The 18984-nt window shown below is 42.8% G+C and overlaps 1 protein-coding gene across 5 annotated transcripts in view; it reads right to left on the reverse strand.

Moving 5' to 3' along the window:
* The window catches only part of LOC110979352 (phosphatase and actin regulator 1-like), a 32984-nt gene that overhangs the window by 11815 nt on the left and 2185 nt on the right, over positions 1 to 18984 (reverse strand). For 2 of the 5 annotated variants that reach the window (XM_022235082.2, XM_022235092.2), the window contains exons 2-5: positions 16790 to 17088; positions 5721 to 5897; positions 5215 to 5292; positions 1357 to 1431 (exon numbers count right to left, since the gene is read on the reverse strand). In XM_022235082.2, coding sequence (XP_022090774.2) covers positions 1357 to 1431; positions 5215 to 5292; positions 5721 to 5897; positions 16790 to 16880 — 421 coding nt within the window. In that variant the 5' untranslated portion in view covers positions 16881 to 17088. The remainder of the gene's footprint in view (positions 1 to 1356; positions 1432 to 5214; positions 5293 to 5720; positions 5898 to 16789; positions 17089 to 18984) is intronic. The other 3 variants (XM_022235101.2, XM_022235073.2, XM_022235110.2) reach the window with 2 other exon arrangements.

The raw sequence follows: 18984 nt of genomic DNA on the forward strand, positions 1-18984 counted from the left end.
AGGGAACTTACAGGTAGTATACGGCTGAAGTACTCCAAAAGGTCAGTCATTGAGAGAGAAACCCTGACCACTGAAGTAGCAAATTTTTTTTTACACCTGTCAGTCTGTCACCATCAATGACAGGACAGTGGCTTCAGACTACACCTGGTCATTTATTTCAAGGTACAGGTACTGTAGATGTATATGTGTTGTGTTCTATTCGTCTACCGGTATGAACACCCACGCAGTCTACAGAAGTAGAGCGTCGCGCCTCCGGGCATTGTGTACGACAGACGGCAACAGGCTACAACCACTTTGCAGATGGTGAGGCAGGCCCGTACCGACAAATCCATCAACGTCCGACTAATTCCCAACCCCCGACCGGAGAATATAACTCCTCTCGCGCAAAGAGCCCCCCGCTTTACCAAGTAAACTCTTGCTATTTCGCATTGATTCAGTGGGACAGGCAGAGCAGAAATTCTCTGCTGCTTTCCACGACAGGCCGGCCAGGATTAATGGTGACCCCGTGGGACATACAGTAGCACAGGGGGGGGGTTTGTCAGGAGGCTGGGGCAAGAGTTACTGCGGTTCAATTTGAAGACTCAATTACGTCCCAGTGATGAATGTGCGTCAACTCGCAACTCGATATTGTAACAGTTATCATCCAATTTTGACCTCTTCGGGGAAACGAACTTTGCGGCAGTGTTTCCTCTCATTTTTTGGCAAAAGCAGCCAAACGTTAACCAAAAAAGTCGAGTCACTTGGGAACACTTTCCATTACGCTTTGAAAGGTTTAGCTCTACGCCAGCAGGCAAGGGGTAAAAAAAAAAAGTGAGTCCGTGCAATCAAACAGAAGTACCTGATTTTGTTAAGATCCCTCTATGGCCTTCGGGCAATTTCTGCAATTAAATACGGCCCACTGAACTAAGAAGAAATAATCAACAGCCAAATCGACTATTAAATAACAAAAAATCAACCAGTAGGATTTAATGGTTTTGTGAGATGGAGGAAGGTACGACCCAGCCCAAATTATTGCTGCAATGAAGCATGATGTTCCTCGATGCATGATTACAAAGAATGTGCCACTGGTTTCCTCCACAGTGAAGGATTTGGGAGGATTCAGGAAGGTTTCTTGCAAGAAATTTCAAGAGGAAGGGTTAAACTTGGGAGTATTCTACGTTTCAATTCAGCTTCAAAGAACACAACTCTACTAAACAAGATATCAACCAAGCTCAGATTGGATATTCCGATATACAGAATTCGTAATCAGTTTCATTGGTTGAAACGTGTCATACACGGGAGAACGTCCCGCTTGCAAATTCTGGATGGGCAGAATTTGGTTCTTTGGTTCCTTTTTGTTTCAATTTTGGCTTGTACCTGATGTTGGAACACATTCTGGTCCTCCTGAGGTATCTGATGAATAAGCAGCCTCTGGATTTGTTGCTGTCGCATCTAAAAGGAAACAAAAATTGATCCAAAAAAACCAAAAAAAAGTAAGCAGGTGTTGAAAGCCAACGGCAGAACGAAAATAACGAAAGAAATTAAAAAAATATGAGCTCCTGGTCGTAAGTGCCAGTTTGTTCAGGAAAAACAAAACTTGTGCACAGAGCAGTTTATGGCACTTGTGTATGACAACAGATATATGAATGGAAAGTTCAATCCGTTTGTAAAAATGCTCTACTGCTCGTGTTGTACAATCCCAATTGCACTTTTTTCCGTTCTACATTCAACATGGTTTGCTGAGGCAATCAGAAATGGCTGATCTTTTTGCTATCAAAGTCATACACACGTCTACGTGAATATGTAATAAGAGTTTTGTGAGTTAAATTTGAAGAATAAAATCTGGTGCCCTGAGTTATCTGATTGCACACAAACATAACAATTTGAATTCCCCACTCTAAAGACACTGTTGTCTGACTCCTAGTTCACGTGTCTGCAACATGGGTAATTCCAGAAATCAGGGGTCCAAAAGTGTGACATTTTTGTGTCCCTGTTACATCTGACCTTTGTGATTTGACATGGAAATATCAACAGAATTGATTTCAAACTATTACCATTTGTTTGGCAGGTAATGAGCATTGATTCACCACTCTTGGAAATTAGAAAATGTGTTCTGAACTTATGAAATCATATGTCAGATGTGGACACGAAAAAACATGGACACATGGACACGAAAAAACCCTAATTGCTGGAATTACCCACACAAAAATTAGGAAAACTGGAAGGAATCTTTGAAAAGCAGATGCACATTTGAATTTGGAACTTGGAAAAAGTCCATATCTGGTTTACTTTCAAATGGTGAAATATATTTATTGTTACGCACACAGTGCGGGAAATGACACATCCAGGGTACAAGTGCCGGCAAGTAAACGATTTTAAAGGACCCAAGTAAAAATGACATCGAACAAAAACAGCAAGAGGACAGAAGTATGGATAAAGGCCGAGGACAGGCGAAACATCAGATGGAAATACCTGAAAAGGCATGGCAAGTTACACGCCGAACCCCAAATCAATGAAAAACCTCCAGGGGTAATAATTTCAAGCTAAAGGTTAATAACAAGCAAGGGCTGCTAAAGCCCATAAACAAGACAAAAAAGCCAGACAATATCAATGATTATATTAATATTTAATGCTTAATGCAACAGTACCAGAGCAAACAACAGATGTTCAGACAAAAGCACAGTTTACAGTTTGTACACAGTACATGTACTGTACATATTTGACTGGGCCTCCGGTGTGATCTATGGCAAGGTTTACCATTTGCAATGCATTGCTGGTGACAGGTATTCATCACTGTATACGTACTTGTATGGAAGGGCTTTGTGTCCTGCCGGGCACATGTAATTAGGTTTAAACACAAAGAATGCAATGCTGGTTTATTGCATTGATTACATTTGGGAAGCTACCGGGTACCATACAAGAATGGCTGTCAGCACAAAAGCCTCTTCACAAGTGCAACTGTCTCTAAAGCCCTGGCTTGAGTAACAACAAAGCGTACACGGTCTTCTTTCCCTGCGTAACCACGTCAGGACTGCGGGCTCTATCATGTTTGATTACGGCAAATTGTCAGGAAACGTACGCCTGATTGACCACGTCTCTGTTTGTCTCGCTCCTGCGTTCCTCCCGTTCCACCTTCGGGGGAGGAGGACAGAGGGAATAGGAAGCCTGTTCAGCTTTTGCCATCAGCGATGAGGAATCGGGTCGTGATGGATAATGGGATGCGACGGACCGGCACAAATTCACCCTTGACTTTTATGTCTTGTTCTTTGGCGTCCTTCATTTTTTAGCGGTGCGATTTCTGATGCAGTGCAGTGTACGGCCTTGTTTCCCATGGCAATGTGCATTTGTTCATGTTGAGCATAAATTTGTAGTAAATACTGGTGCATAAAAAATGAATAATTCACATTTAAAATAGAGAAAATATATAAATTGACAATTAACAAAAACATTGGAAAGGAACAAAACAAAAACACCTGATGAAATATGCTTCAAAAATAGTTCAGATATATATTGCATAATTTGCAGCAATGTTTCACCAAAGCGGAGGTATCAACAAGAGATCAAAACCCTACTCCAAATTCAGGAAGACAACATTCATTTCTAGACTCAGAAATGCAATATCCAAGCCCCTGGGCTGATGTGCTAATTATTTTATGCAGGCTCAATTTCACTGAAGTGCATAGTTCTTGCCATTACTTTCCCAGTGTTGGATTTCAGCGGGACGAGGGAAGGTTTCCAGTCTGAAAATGGCCCTGGATAGTTTGACATGTACCTCCACTGTTTCAACCCCAGCTAAAATATCCCCCTTTCAAACGGGACTAGCAGACTTGAACTAGGACAAACAAATCCTCTAGCACATGCACTCAGATTGACTCTTTCCTTCCCGACACTGTACATGTACTTTCAGAAACAGATGACAGGTGCCTGTAATACTAAAATGCCTGCATCACAATACCCCCACCTCTTTCACCTCTGAGTGTCTACTAACAGTAGGAATGTAGCGCACTGCGCGATGCACGGGTGAGTGTTTCTCTACGATCTATGGCCTCTCCGATTAATATCAAACCGTGCGCATGTGGCAGAGGCATCATTTCTTTACGCTCCCATCTTGCATGTACTTTGAGGTGTTTCCCTCCGTCAGTTGCTGCTCGCTTCTTGCGGTGGGCTCACCAGCCGCATGGTGTTAGCTTATCATCACACGAGAGGGAGCGCACAGATGGTGTGGGTATCGCTTACGCTCCGACATATAGCAAATGTTTTTCAACATGAACTTTGGCAGCAGAGTGCCTACGATTTCCTTTTATCTTCCACGCTCTTCAACATCGAGCATGATTTCCAAGAAAAGACCTCTCGTTATTGACAACCATTTGTCAACTGTACTATCAACAGTACAATGAGGAAACTTCTTACGTGCAAGTCAAGACTTATGCCAATGTAGCTTAGACCCCCCAAAAAGTGAAGTGGTCTGTTGTAATCGCTTTTAATACCGAACATCCTATCGTTTTGGAATATCCTGTTTGGACTATACTGAGAGAACTTCTGAGAATTCCAGGCACCTGTTTTTATCCATCTGTGTTTGACGGTGAGTGGGTGATGAGTAGGGATGTGCATAAACAGGGAGGTGTTATACATACATGTACATGTAGATGAAATTTAAGGTCACGTCATGATGACGTTATCACGGGCCACGTGACGTCATCTTCAAAGGTGCACATTTAAAGGTCCTGTAACTAGAAAACCGTGGGTCCAATTGGGTTCATTCTTGATAAGCCGGCAGACCGTGATGTTTTACGGATGAAACTGACCAGTGACGACATCACGACGACATCATCCTGTGAATGTTTGTAGAATTTTACGCTGTCTTGCAAATCCCAGAGTCTTCTACACACTTTTACTCTACGTGTCTCACAGCACAAGCGGGTGTGTACTTGTGCCCTTTTCTCAGAAGGTAAAAATGCAGAAAAGCCCTGTTTTCTGCCGCTCACGTTTTCTATCATGTTGCTGAGGGCGAGTATTGATGCGTAGAAGGAAGTCCATAAAATCCCACACTCGGAGCTTATCTCCCCCATGTTACACCCGAGGCCAGACCTTTTCTACTTGTCTACAGTGCACCTGGGCACATATTCATCACATGGATGGAGAGAGGAGGGAGAGAGAGAGAGGGCGATTCGGAGAGGGGAGGGGGTGGGAGGGGGGGTGGACAGCAACCTTGCCACCAGGGGACAATCTGCTTACCTGGAGCAGCTGGCGTGGAAACCTCTTGTGCTGGGGAAAGAGGCTGATTGGAGGAATCAGGGACCTCGTTCCCATAAGCTGAAAGTGAACCCCCAAAATACTATGTTATGCAAAATATCACAAAAATCACACGCGAACCTATACCCAATGCGTTGCTTACATAATAACTTCACAGCAAACACATTATAAATTTATCTCAGGGTTTCACAATTAATGTAAATGTACACAAGATCACCATCAGCAATGCAAAATATATACATATACTCATTTATATTTCACAGCAAAGAAAGCTCATTATAAAACGTCTTGCTCAGGGACACCAGAATCGTAACGCCTTATTTTAACCCTACAGAGTGACTCACTGTCTCTTTTGCAAGTTGGGTATTTTCCCACTCCCCTAAAGTACTGAGCCATTTTTTTTCATCTCTATCCATGCACAGCTTTCCTCTAGTTTGCGCACTGGCACTGGCCACTTCCGAGGTTTTCTTCGCTTCTGTGTCTCTTACCTTGAATGGGCTCCTTGCCCACATCGGCCTTCTTCTTCCTCTTCCACTTCCACGGCTTGAAGAAGCGGGGTATTGTGGACTTTTTGGTCTTGCGCTCCACGGGGGGTGTCATGGTCCCCTTGACTTCTGGGGTGGCATTGTCGGACGAATAGGAGACCTGGATGTCGTCCGTCGAACCTGGCGGCGAGACGAAAACGGGAGAGAGACAGAGATCAGAGATGCTGCCTTCGTTCTTTTGTTTTCTTTTTTCAACAGGACGTCCCAATATATAGCCCAATCATGGGCCGCTGGTTGCCATGGCAATGGTGAGGTGGTAACGAGAAGAGTAAGCGGTGGAACGAGCGATAAATTTCATTATGTGCTAATGCACCGACTTTACTGACGTGATTACAGGCTCGGTGACGTTGGACAGGACTTCACGAATATGTACATGTATTGGCCTTGTGAAAAAAAAAATACACTCTATGCAATGGCCTAATGAGTATTTACAAATATTGAAATTTACAAAGTAGGAAATATATCTACCGGTGCCCCGGAAGATACCTCTTGAATATCTGACCACAAATACTAATAGGAGAAATACCCTCAAGATCTTGACGTTAGCAGCTATTATGGCGATATTGTATTAGTATTCAAGCACACCATTAGTAAAGATATAGGTACATGTACATAGAGGTAGTGTTTGGTTTGTAAACACAGTGAGTAGAAACTACAATTGAAAGAGTAGCACAGCTTCAGTTAAGAAAACAGACAACAGGTACTGCACATGTACATCAGCTTGAATATTCGCATTGCAGAGTGGGCACAATTGTACATGGACATGTACCTTAAGCAAGCAGTCTATGTGCGCAGCTCGAGATCTGTACACACACTGATGGCTGTGTACCAACCTTAGGGCTACGGCTAGCAACAAAACAGGCTCCTATGGGAAGCCTCATGGCTAGCGGCAGTGGCTACTTCCCGTAGACCTGTGCGCTATACACCTAGCCGTAAGCCAGTTGATTCGGACACGGCCCACCAGTGCGTAATTGAGAAGCAAAGGAAGGAGAACTGTATTGAAAACTTCTGGCCCGGTGCGCAACCCTGGAAGGTTTTTTAGCAAGTGATCAACCTCTACCTAATTGCCTACCGGTACTGTTTGTGCAGGCGGCCAAAGTTTGCTGGAACATCACCCTTGGTTGGTTGCAGATATTACCCGGGCGGGGCACTTCGCTCTCGAAGGGGCGAACATACATGTACATGTACAAGTATATAGCATGAGAAAGACCTATTGATAACATGGGGACTTACATGTACACATGTACATGTACACCACATGGTGAAACCCAGCTGCCCTTTCTGGCGTACTCCAGGTAAGGATAGACAGATGTTAATAAAGCATGTTACGTGGTAAGAGGTCAGGATTCTAATCTCAGGGCAGCTGAAGAGAAAACACTGACTTCCATGTAAGGCAGTACAATATGCCTTGTTCTTTAACTTTTCAGGACATCAAACAATGCTCTATTTTATTAAGTCCTGTCTGACCATGCCAACACATCTGCCTACATATACATGTACATACATGTACACGTAAGTAAGTTAGGGCACATGTACTGGTACATGCACTACATTTATATGCTTTTTACAAGAAAAAAACTTTATGCACTAACCTACCCCGAAGCACTCCTGGCCTTGTAGCCTTTGTTTTGGCTACCGTACATGTACTGGCCTCGCCTGTACATTTATGGATTACATTTGAGCCCCGAGCTAACTCAGTAATGCCAAACTGCACTAATTTCTGGGTCGAACATCTAATGTCCGATTTTGCCAATGGCAAAAACAGGCAACGAGAAATGGCAACATTACTGAAGGATGACGAATCCCGAGTAGTGGGAGAATGGTATCAAGGGGACCCGATTATCCAGGGCCCACTCCAAGTGGAATGACAGCTAAGTGAATTTCAAGCTGTTTTTATGTGCAATCGGAGCATGGTTCTTTCGCGATGTCTGCACATGTACATGTATGGGCATGCACAATAAACTGGGTCGGCTACAGTTTCAAAACAACTCGAAACTACAAGTACTGCTGAATGTGTATCGCATTTTCGAGCAATTTTTGTTGGAGTGCTGATTATTTGTGATACATGTGCACTCCGTCAAGGACATGTAAGAGGAAAGTAGCTGATATGAGATGTCCAAGCTTCCTCCTTTCAAAAGTGTGGTTTTTGACTAATTTGACCCCCCCATCCACAGTTTATCTAAATTCCCCGAAGCCGAAGGTTTCTTCCTACCGGTAGTTACATGTAGCTTGAAAGCGAATGCATACATGGAGATAGCTCACCAAAATCATACTCTGAAACATTTGGCAAAATTAAAATACATGTACCCTCAGCTTTTGCATAACCAGAATGGAACTGGTTTTCACAAAATACCGGTAACACTAGTTTGGATCTGGCTGAAATTTATTCTTAGCAGTACACTTTAGCCTTGTTAAGTTTTCAATGGTACAACTCGTCCTTTGTAACAACTGCTTCAATTTGCAAACTGACGACGACGCGTGTACACCTCACATTAAATTACCATCAGCAATGATTCCACACATGCTCAAATGCACGCCACTTTTTTTCCACCTTTTGATCACCCAGGGGCTGGCGGTGTTTGAACAAGCCACGAGAATTCCAAAGGTTGCCAGGACTGAGAATTAATTATCTTCGGGTATCGTATCTCGGGCATTTCCAGCCGAGGCGGGATCCAACCGGTAATTACGTACGTACATGTACGTGACTACCTTACTACGTGCACCAGCCCCTGTGATGCGATGCGGGACCTCGCTGATTGAGTGTGACTTGAACCCGGGATTGACCGGCATGCTTATAATCCCAAAAACCCTTCCATTCAAAGCATTAGTGTCAATCAAAGCAGAGATACATGAAGTGCAGAAGTGTGGGGGAAAGAACTGGGATTTGCGTTCAACAAATCCAATTTTCCAATCAATGGAATCTGTCAAATTTAAGGGGAAGGAGCTACATGTACAGTATGAGAAACATATGACCAACATATTAACCCATGACAATGTACATGTGGGCTGTCGGTGCATGTGTTGAACACCAAACCTTTTGGCCCAGTTTCTCAAATACATGTACAATGTACATGCCTCTACAGCCATAAACAAGTAACTTTAGAGAGGAAAAGACAAATTGAACCTGTCTCGGCATGTACATGTATGACGTACTGGTACATGTACCGATATACGCTGAGGTCTCTTGAATTGTACACAGCTGTTTATGATCAATGGATTCACTCGAACAGAATAAGCCATGCGTATACAGTGAGCACTTGTGTACGGATCCACGCATTTTTTGTTCTGTAGTGGTAGTTAACACTCTATGGGGCCTACAGCATTTCCAAATGTGTAGTCTTGTAGAGACATGGCGTTGTTCTCCAGTACTTAACATGGTCGCGTGTGAAACAATGTTTTCAAAATGCTCCCATTTCAACATGAATCACTCTCCTGGGCTGGAATTTTGACCGAATGTCCCGCATATGAAACACTTCAATTTGCGACGGATTCTTACACATTAAAAATTTCTCCTTTTTCAGCGATTTCCAAATATCAGTTCCGTGAAATCCTCGTGGAGACCTGTACACCATTTAGAAATTCCTTGCCGAGTCCTATTCGACCCATTCTCCAAAACAATCAATCCCAGTAATGCATTCACAATAACATACACTCCAAAAGATGTAATCTCCACACAGCCTATCACTATCCCACACTACAAACATGCCCCTGAATTATCAGCAAAACAAGCGACAAGGGATAACAAACAGTGATGTGCCATGCAGTGATATGACAATCGTCCCAATACTGTCAATAGTAGCACTGTACTGGTACCATGCGCAATCTGAATGAACAAAGACGTACACTCAGGCCTTCCCCTGTCACCAAAGGAAGACTGTATTGTTGAATGAAGGCATTTTACCAAACTCACAATGTACGTCCTTCTAAACTACCAAAGTACATTTTGTAAAACTCATGCGCTGTAAATATATGCACATGTACTAGCAGTTTTAATATTAAGAAAAAAAATTTTTTAATCGTTTCTAAACTGCACTTCTTTGCCTGCTACCTACATGTACATTGTACTTTGTATCCGTGTTTTCCTCGATATCGAAGAACAGTGGCAATTGGGCCTACATAATGTAAATGTACAGAGCGATAGCATGTGGTGCATGTCATACTCATGTACACGGAAGTAGACAGCCATTTGTCTTTTACAGGTACCTGAGGGGAATTTTCTTTCATTTACAAGCAGTTCACTACTGGTGTATAGATACCTACAGCAAGGCTTCCCGCATTGCCAATATTCATATACAAGCCCACTCGCTGTGTTTATTGAAATGATTCCCCATCAACTGAAAAAGTGGAATTTCAGAACAGGAACACGTCCCAGGGTAATCTTACGATTGAGGTCTCTTCAATCGCTGTGGAACAGGAAGCCTCCGGGATACAGTTCCATTACGTAGTCAACAAGATTTCTTGGCTTTGATTAAAGCCTTGGAACATGGCATATTGACAAACAGGTACCGGTTCGTGCACAATAATCTGATTGATGGCAGTGCGCATCCAGCAATGACGCCAGTAAATTTTGTAGCCGATGTAAGGGGACTCTCCCAGTGACATTAATGCAGACATCAAGCATGTAACATAAACCTGCATGTACGTGTAGAAAAGCAAGGCAGAGTGTACATCTGTACAAGTGCAGCGCGCGCACGAACAGACTGTCAATACAAGCGTGGCACTGTTGTACATGTAAGTGCAGGGAATGTACATGTACAGATACATGCACCTGTAGTTGTCCATTTGATTGGGCCAGCTTTCGTTGCTCCTTCATCTTGCAACATTCTGTCTTTTCCAAGCAGAAACCTTACTCCTACGGCAGGGAGAAACACAGTACTGTAACTTCTGAGGTGCAGTCTGCCCAGAATTCAGTGACTTTTCCCGGCCCGAATGCGATATTTATCCTGACAAATTAGTGGCCTGAAGGGAGTACTGTGTAACACAAGACGATGCACAGACTACATGTACAAGTACATGTACATACATGTACATGTACATTGTAAATGGAACCATATGAATACATGTACACGTGCATTTAATCAGCAGGAGAACTGGGAGACAGTGTGGCAAGAATGTCATGCCAAACATGCTCAACATGAATAAAATGTATAAAGCCACACAACCGTGAAACATTCCAAATGAACCTCACATGACACTGCATGGCAGTGCTCCATGGCTTAACTGTTGTTACTTATACCGTGGAGAGAGACCTCCATGCATACATGTACATGTAGGTGCATCATGTGGTGACTGGCATGCAAACGGTGCCATCATACCCTAGTAGCAACCAGGGGAATCTACAGCCTGGGCAGGGAGGACAACCTGCCACCAATCAATCAATTAGCGATGGTGCAACAGGTGTTGGGACATGACCCCATCACTAGGTCACCTGCTTGGGTGTTGTTGTGAGAGGCCATCCATAGGCCAGCACTTCACATTCCTGGCCCATGACAACCTTCTTTTTATGGGAGATCTGCACCTAGCCCACATTTCTCTGTTTGCATATTGAAAAGTTCTCCTCAGTGATTTCATTTAAAAAAAAAAATCTGGGGTATTACACATTCTTTTATGGAGACCCGCAACAACATATCCCCACTGTGAGCAAAATCCATTGTACATGTGTTCCTGGTACTTAGAACAGATTTCAGACAGTGTAAAGTTATTCAATTACAGTGGCTTGAAAAATGACTTTTTTTGTATATATAACAAACATTAAGTAAGCTGGGGTTTGCTTGAATTATTTTTTAATACTCACAGACAGTTGGTACCGTAAGTACATACACATGTACATGTATGTATGGCTATTATTTTCAGATGCCCAGGCAACCTATTGATTTCCAATTACCAAAGGTGCCAACTACATGTATTTCTGACAAGCAGGTCCGATTGGGAAGGATTCGAGGAAACAGTCTGCCCAAGGCAGCCTCCACTTGGTCAAAACACGGCGTCGTGCGCTGGGAGTGCAAGTAACAACGGAATATTCAACAAGGCACTGATTTACTGTATTGGCCGGTGCAGCCTAATAGCACAACCAGCAGAGGGCGCTGTATTCACAAGAGACGACCTGCCAGAAAACCAGTCTCAAGTGTAGAATCTGGTCGGCTTACCTGAAAAGTTCTGAGCACGCCTCATGCGCTCAAGTTCACGAATAATAATGCACGTACACACTGCCAAAGGTCGTGCCCCATGCAGACTGTGGTCTTGGCAGTGTGAATGCACACCTATTCACGGTAATCTGAGGTACGTGTACAAGTATGTACATGTACATTTTTCGGGCAAGCCTGCCAGATTCTTCAAGACTGGTTTTCTAGCAGGTCGTTTCTTGTGAATATAGCGCCCTCTACTGGTGGTGCTTTTCGGCTGTGCTCTCCAGTTCATGTCGCCTGCACGGTGCACCGGCCAAAACAGTAAAACCAGTCTTTGGGGCAACACTAACCAACCCAAAGCACTGAGGAGCCACGATTTAACGTTACCTCAATCCACCTGCACTGACACTCTCTGACATACATGCTTAATTAACTCCAAACCAACAATTACATGTACTTCATAATAAAAACCAGCTTTCTCATAATAACCAAGGGATCTGATTACAAGTACCCTACACTTTCCAGCGTACGCCCGTGACAGGGCAAGCCGCCTCTGTGGTGCACAACTCTACAGAACCTGCACCATGATAAGTCTACGCCATGACACAGAATACACACAAACAGGGGGTAACCCACGGCAGTTACTGTGACATGTAACATGCTTGCCTGAATTCCTCAGTGCTTTTATTCCGTATACAATGTACATGTACATACTGTTACATGTAGGCAGATCTAATGCAAGCAGTACATTCATACTGTTCAGCGTATGTAGGTACAATGTACATGTATGAGCACGTATGAGTCATCTGGGGTATTCCAAAAAAGGCATGGGTGAGATCATTTCTAATTCATTGTTCCAGTCTCATACAGGACAGATGGCAAAGCGACCTAATGTACACGTCCAAAGTCAAACTGGCAGGAGCAGTTTACGCTGTGCAGTACATGTACATTATGCACACCTACATGTACACTACCGGTACATGTAGGTGTAGTCTTGTTTTCTTTGGGGAGAGGGGATGGGCTGGCATCAGTTACATGATACCTGAAGATTTACTGTGGCAGGAGTAACCCGAGCATTTCTGGGAATTCTACTGAATCATCCTTGAAAAATAATTACATGCACGGGTATGTATGTTCAGGAACACGTACACGAGTGCAGTGTACGGCACACACGTACACATGTACATGTTGAACAAGATAAGAAGAGCACAGCTAATACAAGGACAATTTTAGGTCCCAAGTCTTTGTCTTCCATTACACGTACTGAAAATTTATATAAGATAACTATTATAACAAGGTTATTTGTAAAGTCCCAAGGCTCTTGCTATAACCGTGGTCCACTGTACACTGTGCGTGTACCGGGTAAGTACCGTAAGTCAAGTGCAATGCAAAAGAAAACAGGAAATCTTCTCTTCTGTTTTCCTTTAAAGAGACTTAGATACCGTACGTGGACGACTTTGGCAAAACAGAACAAGCTCTGTTATCAGCCGATCTCAATCAACCAGTGCCAGGAACATGGGTGCATAATTTTACCCGCAATCTCCCCGCGGCTTTTCCACACACACACATGCACGCGCTCGCACTCTTCCCGCTATAAAAATCAGTGCAGTATGCTTGGGTTTCCCATGCCCCGTCTCCCGGCCGCTGGGCTTGACACGGCCTGCATTTTCTTTAAGAAGCCGGGGCAGGATGTATACACACAGGCACAAGAGGAGGTCAATAACAAGCAGGGAGGAAGAACGAAGGATGGAGCAGCCACCAGATGGAAAGATAGCCAAGAACGAAATCAGCAGGACAAATGTACAGTAGCAAATAGACAGTTGCACGTTGGACACATGTACACTTCTGTGCAGCTTAAGGCAACTAGGGGAAGAAATATCTGTTATTTCAGTGGGCGGAAGAAAACAATGAGGGACCAACGGGGGTATTTCCCGCCGAAATGTTTTGACCATGCTGTCGCTCACCCCCAAACTTTTTGTTTTGGGCCATCCCTCTTTAAGGAATGTTCTGGTCTTCCTGATTCGGTATGCACGCTTTCTGTGCATGATAGCTGGCTGACAAGCCCGGGCACTTTAGGAATGAATTCAACCCGTCAACAAAAGAAAGCTTCAGAACAAATCAACGCTTGACATCAATCGAGGAACTTTGCTTTCGCAGTCATGTGAAATTATGAGCAAAGTGCACATTTCCAATGAACAATACGTGTGCATACAGTCAAGCCTCAATCAGAAGAGCACTGTTGAAACAAGGTTCCTGTTATAACGAGAAAAAGTTCAGGTCTCAAGTCTTTGTTCTGCAGTGTTTTCCACTCCTGATAATACAAGGTTCCTGTTAAAACAGGGTAGTTTGTAAAGTCCCAAGGACCTCTTATTAACGAGGTTTGACTGTACCTATAGGTCGGGAACAATCAGCCGGCCTGCACGATTGGTGGACTCGACGATGAAATTTACAACTTGACTTCCTTTTTTTACAACAAACTTTCACGTCAGGGAATTAGAACGACAAGTTTGAGAAGCTCTTCTTTATACGTATAGTTGCAAAGTGTGGCTTCAATTTGTAAAGAGTGGCTTCAATTTGTAAAGAGTGGCCTCCTCGGTTTCCAAACAACAGTACCCATATGTAAAATTAATGAAAACGTGCACTATCCCTCTATACATAATGAACAGATGATCATTACCACGGTATGGTACACAGACATGTGTACATGTACATGAGTACATATTGAAAATGTACAAGCATACACCCTGTTCACCATACAAGAGACACACAATGATGCAGTAGACAGCACAGGGGCACACAATTAATGTAAACAGGTATTGTTCCCCAGTGCTGTGTGTACAATATACCAGTGTGTATGCATACAATAGGCTTCATTTTGAAGTACACTTTAAATGCGTACACTACACTAAGGCACTGCAACAAGATGAATATGGACACCTTTAACCCTCCTGTCTGCCCACATGCTGTTTTGCATTTTTACAACCTAGGGCAGCCAATGCACCCTCCACCAGAAAAAAGGGGGGGAATTTCCCAGAACTGCATGCTGTTTATTTGCGCCAAAATAGCCTGGGTTTTACAATGACCGGAAAAAAATAATGGTTTCGTACACGAGGGCACACCATTGTAAAATTTGGCAAGGCTGTCTCAAGGCTATCTAATAAATTAATTCAACGGCCAATTGGCAGTTCCAAAGAACTGTAAATTGTGTAGAATCACACTGCATCAGGTTTTTATAATTTGTAAGACTGTTTGAGGCCCGCTGTTAAGAGTTTAGCAGAGTTCTAGTGCATTAAATGGATGTTAAAGCTTAGCACCTGGCAAAACTAACACAAAATAGCAAGCAAAGTCATTGTTTCTGTACATTTGTTGGAAATAAACCATCAGCATCCAACAAGGAAAAAGAATTACACAATAAAAAAATTGTTGGCAAAACTAAGTCCGGTACGTGTGAACGAGACAGTGGCATTCTCACTCCCAGAAACTTGAAGCCAAATGACCACAAAAAACTTTAAAAATACAAACAATAATAGGAGCTTGTGTGCTTCAGTCAGCAGTAAAAACAAAAACGGTTAATTTACTAAAACTGACTGCACATGACTAACAATTTACATGGCAGCAGCTGAAAAATGTGCGCAGCTATGCATGGGCAGATAAAAAATTTTTACTCTGAATTGCAGGCTGTTTGGGCCAATTAGCGAGTGATTTTCCACCTTTTAAACTAGGAGAACCAGTATCTAAACTGATGTTTAGGAGGGTTGCCATGGCAACATTAGGAGGTGGGAGAGCCATGAGAGGATGGGCTGACTCATCATTGGATTATTACCATCTTAAGATGACACTTTCAGGGTAAAGGAATGCACAGTAGAAACCAACCGTGAGCAGGATGATGATTTCAAACCCTCTGGGATCATCCGTCTATGTATGTTCCTATGAACGTATCAAGATCGTCTCTTCTCAAATCCCGAAGGAGGTTCTTGACAGTTTGATGTCCCTTTGGTCCCCGTTTTAAGCAACCATCGAGCAGAAACTATGCTGGTTTACGGCAAATTTGGGCACTAAAGCATGAATCGGCAAGGAGCCGATCATGAGGCAATACATTCAGCAAAGCATTTCAGCCGGTAACCCATTTCTGTAGCTGAGCAAATTACATACATGTAACCCATTTCTGTAGCTAAGCAAATTACATACATGTAACCCATTTCTGTAGCTAAGCAAATTACATACATGCATTTTCAGGCTCAGCAAATTTGTATCCAATTTTTCAAGATTATGTAAACTTTGTGCCCAATTTTTCTTTACTTTCGGCATTAAAAGTATCAGAAATACAGTTAATTTTATATGAACAAAATGTATCATTTTCAAAATTAGACATAATTTCAAAGTTGGCTATGTCTTGATTCTAACTTAACGTGCAGCTTCTGTTCTATTGCTGTTGAATGTTATTAGCACACACTGACAAAGATCTGCATATTGTTCTGCACATGTGCAACACTGTTATCAACATAAAGTCAGTCTTCAAAGCGGGAAAGCTGTTGAAGGCATAATGTAGTCTCGCATGTGAATGTCACGGGCATGAAACTTGGCGAGTTGGAAGAGCCAGAGTCTGGTAACCACAACGCACCTTCACACATCCCCAGAAGCTGTCGGCGTCAAGTCCATATACATGTAATTATAATGCAGCAGTGGACTGCGGTTCGCTTTACCTTGCCAGAATAAGAATTTTCCGTTGGGTTAGGAAATAGCTTGTTAATGGAAACAGCAGGCACTCCGGGGGGGGGGGATTGGAGTTTTGGGGGAGAGGGCAGTGAGGGATGAGGGAAAGCACACCGGTAAGTTTTTTTGTGAAGAATGTATTTAAATAAAAATGGTAACAAACTCAAAATTTACTCTTTTTAGCCAGGGCTGCCTCCCGTGCCTTCTTCCTACTGCGAGGTCTCCAGGATGCAAAAGACCATCGACTCCGCGATCGTTCCTTCATGACAATAACATGCAGTCAAGCAACAAGTAGGGAATCCCCGATTTCTTTTTTAGGGTTTGCTCACTTTTTTTTTTTTTTTGGAGGGGGGATATTTGGAAATTGGCAACGGACCAGCGTCGGCGTGGGTACAGTTCGTACCAGACCTTGCACTTGGTGGACAATTGATAACTGGATCGGCCGATTTATTTTGGAGAACTTGGCTACGCTTCTGGAAAGAAAGAACAAATCCGGGAGGTTTCATGCAGTGGAAACCAAAATGATAAAACAAAGACAAAAGGAAAATTCAAAATCAAACTGGTGACAAGGGGTGAATGATGCAATTTAGGTGGCAACAACAAATTTAATGTGACAAATCTTTCAACAATTTTGTCTTCCTCACGAGATCAGCCCAGAGCTCAACATTTTGTCCTGATAGTAAACCTCGTAAATCCTCCAATGCTGTTGCCTTTTTGGGACAATAATGAACAGCAAGTGTATGCCCAATCCCCGTATCGGTGGCTTTCATCATGAATCTTAATAATTTAACTCCTTACATGTGCCCACAGTTTCAGTTTAAGGCCGTTTCCCAATACTCAATTTTGGCTCTGTCTCAGGCTTCAACTGTTTTTTTTACTGGCTGACTTTGAAGCTGTAAGTGCAGTAATCAGCCTAATTGTGCCACAGAACATCAAACAAGATGCAAGAAAGCCAAAAATTACAGTAATTCAATGTAATTCAAACGCTTCAGGCCCACAATTGGGGATAGGATTTTGGAACGAAGCCTGAGACGGAGACGAAGCAGAGTATTGGAAAAACGGCCTAAGATTACACAGTATCCATCCAATCTTTAGAAAGGCTTGGTTGGGCTTATTGGGCTACATGGAGCAATTGGCTAAAGTAATGCAGTGGATTGGGTACAGTTCCAAACTGCACTCTTGAGGATTTTAAGTGCTTTTTAGGCCCCGTGTGCCAGTGAGTGACATAACGGTTGCCGCAAGCAGTGGTTGGTTTGGAGGATTTAGAAGATTTCTACAAGTGCAATGTACATGTACATGTAAATGCAAAAGATAACTGAGGAGATTATCTGCATACATGTACACAAGTTCATGAATACATACATTCAGAACCTGCTCCAACAGTAATACACCTGCGACTGATATATGTACATTCCAACTTTGTCCGGGGGGGGGAGGGGATGTGAAGGGCCCAACTTTCGGCATGCCCATCTTGGGTTGGAAAAAACTGCTCAGTAAGCGCACAGAGAAAGGACAATCAGTGTCCTGAAATTGCACTGGAAATACCAGATGTCGTGGTAAGTGAAAATAGCTAAACAAACCTAACTGTATTTATACTTTTGGGGGAAAAAAAAACCCGATCCATTACAAAAAGAAACCAGGAAAGGAGGGGAGAAAAATCCAAATCAGTTGAATGTGTAATGACATTAGTAATACTGGTACATGTACATAAAACAGCAATTTTGCTACCCCAGTCAAAACATCTAAACATTCAACCAAAAAAAAAACCTTTCTAAAAATCGACAACAGCCCAGTTCTCTCATTTTATTGAACTGCGTTCTTTTTTGAAGTAAATTCTAGCTGATAACCCAAGCTGGGCACCGGACCAAGTTGCAGCAGGGGACAAAGTTGGGATGAAATGTACATGTACCTACCTACAGATGAAAGTGTTCGCGTGAAAGCAAACTGTGCAACAAGACCAAATTGTGTAGTTTCGTAAAATAAAACCACCACATAAAAATTCTATTCCATTTATAGCCAAATGCTTCTGTTGTATGCTCCATGGGCATTCATTCAGGAAATTAAAGAACTAAACCAAAGAAGCTTGACAGAAAAAAGGTGAGGAAATGGTCAGTCATTTTGTTGGAATAAAAATAAACACAGGATGTGACAAAATACTACCTGTACGCTGTAAACAAGATGGCAATGACTCGGTGAAATGCGTGGATCACACAACTTACACACATATACGTATTCATAACCTATTACTGTAGAAAGCTTAAAAACTCAACTATACACGTAATTACATAAAGTAAGGTAACCAGCACATATTTAGCAGTGTTCTAATCTGCTTGTCTGCACATTTTTGCTGTAATTTGTGAATTCCTGTT

The sequence above is a fragment of the Acanthaster planci genome, linkage group LG18 (genome assembly GCF_054643075.1).
Source record: "Acanthaster planci isolate LZ-2023a linkage group LG18, COTS_SCS, whole genome shotgun sequence".
Lineage (NCBI taxonomy): Eukaryota > Metazoa > Echinodermata > Asteroidea > Valvatida > Acanthasteridae > Acanthaster > Acanthaster planci.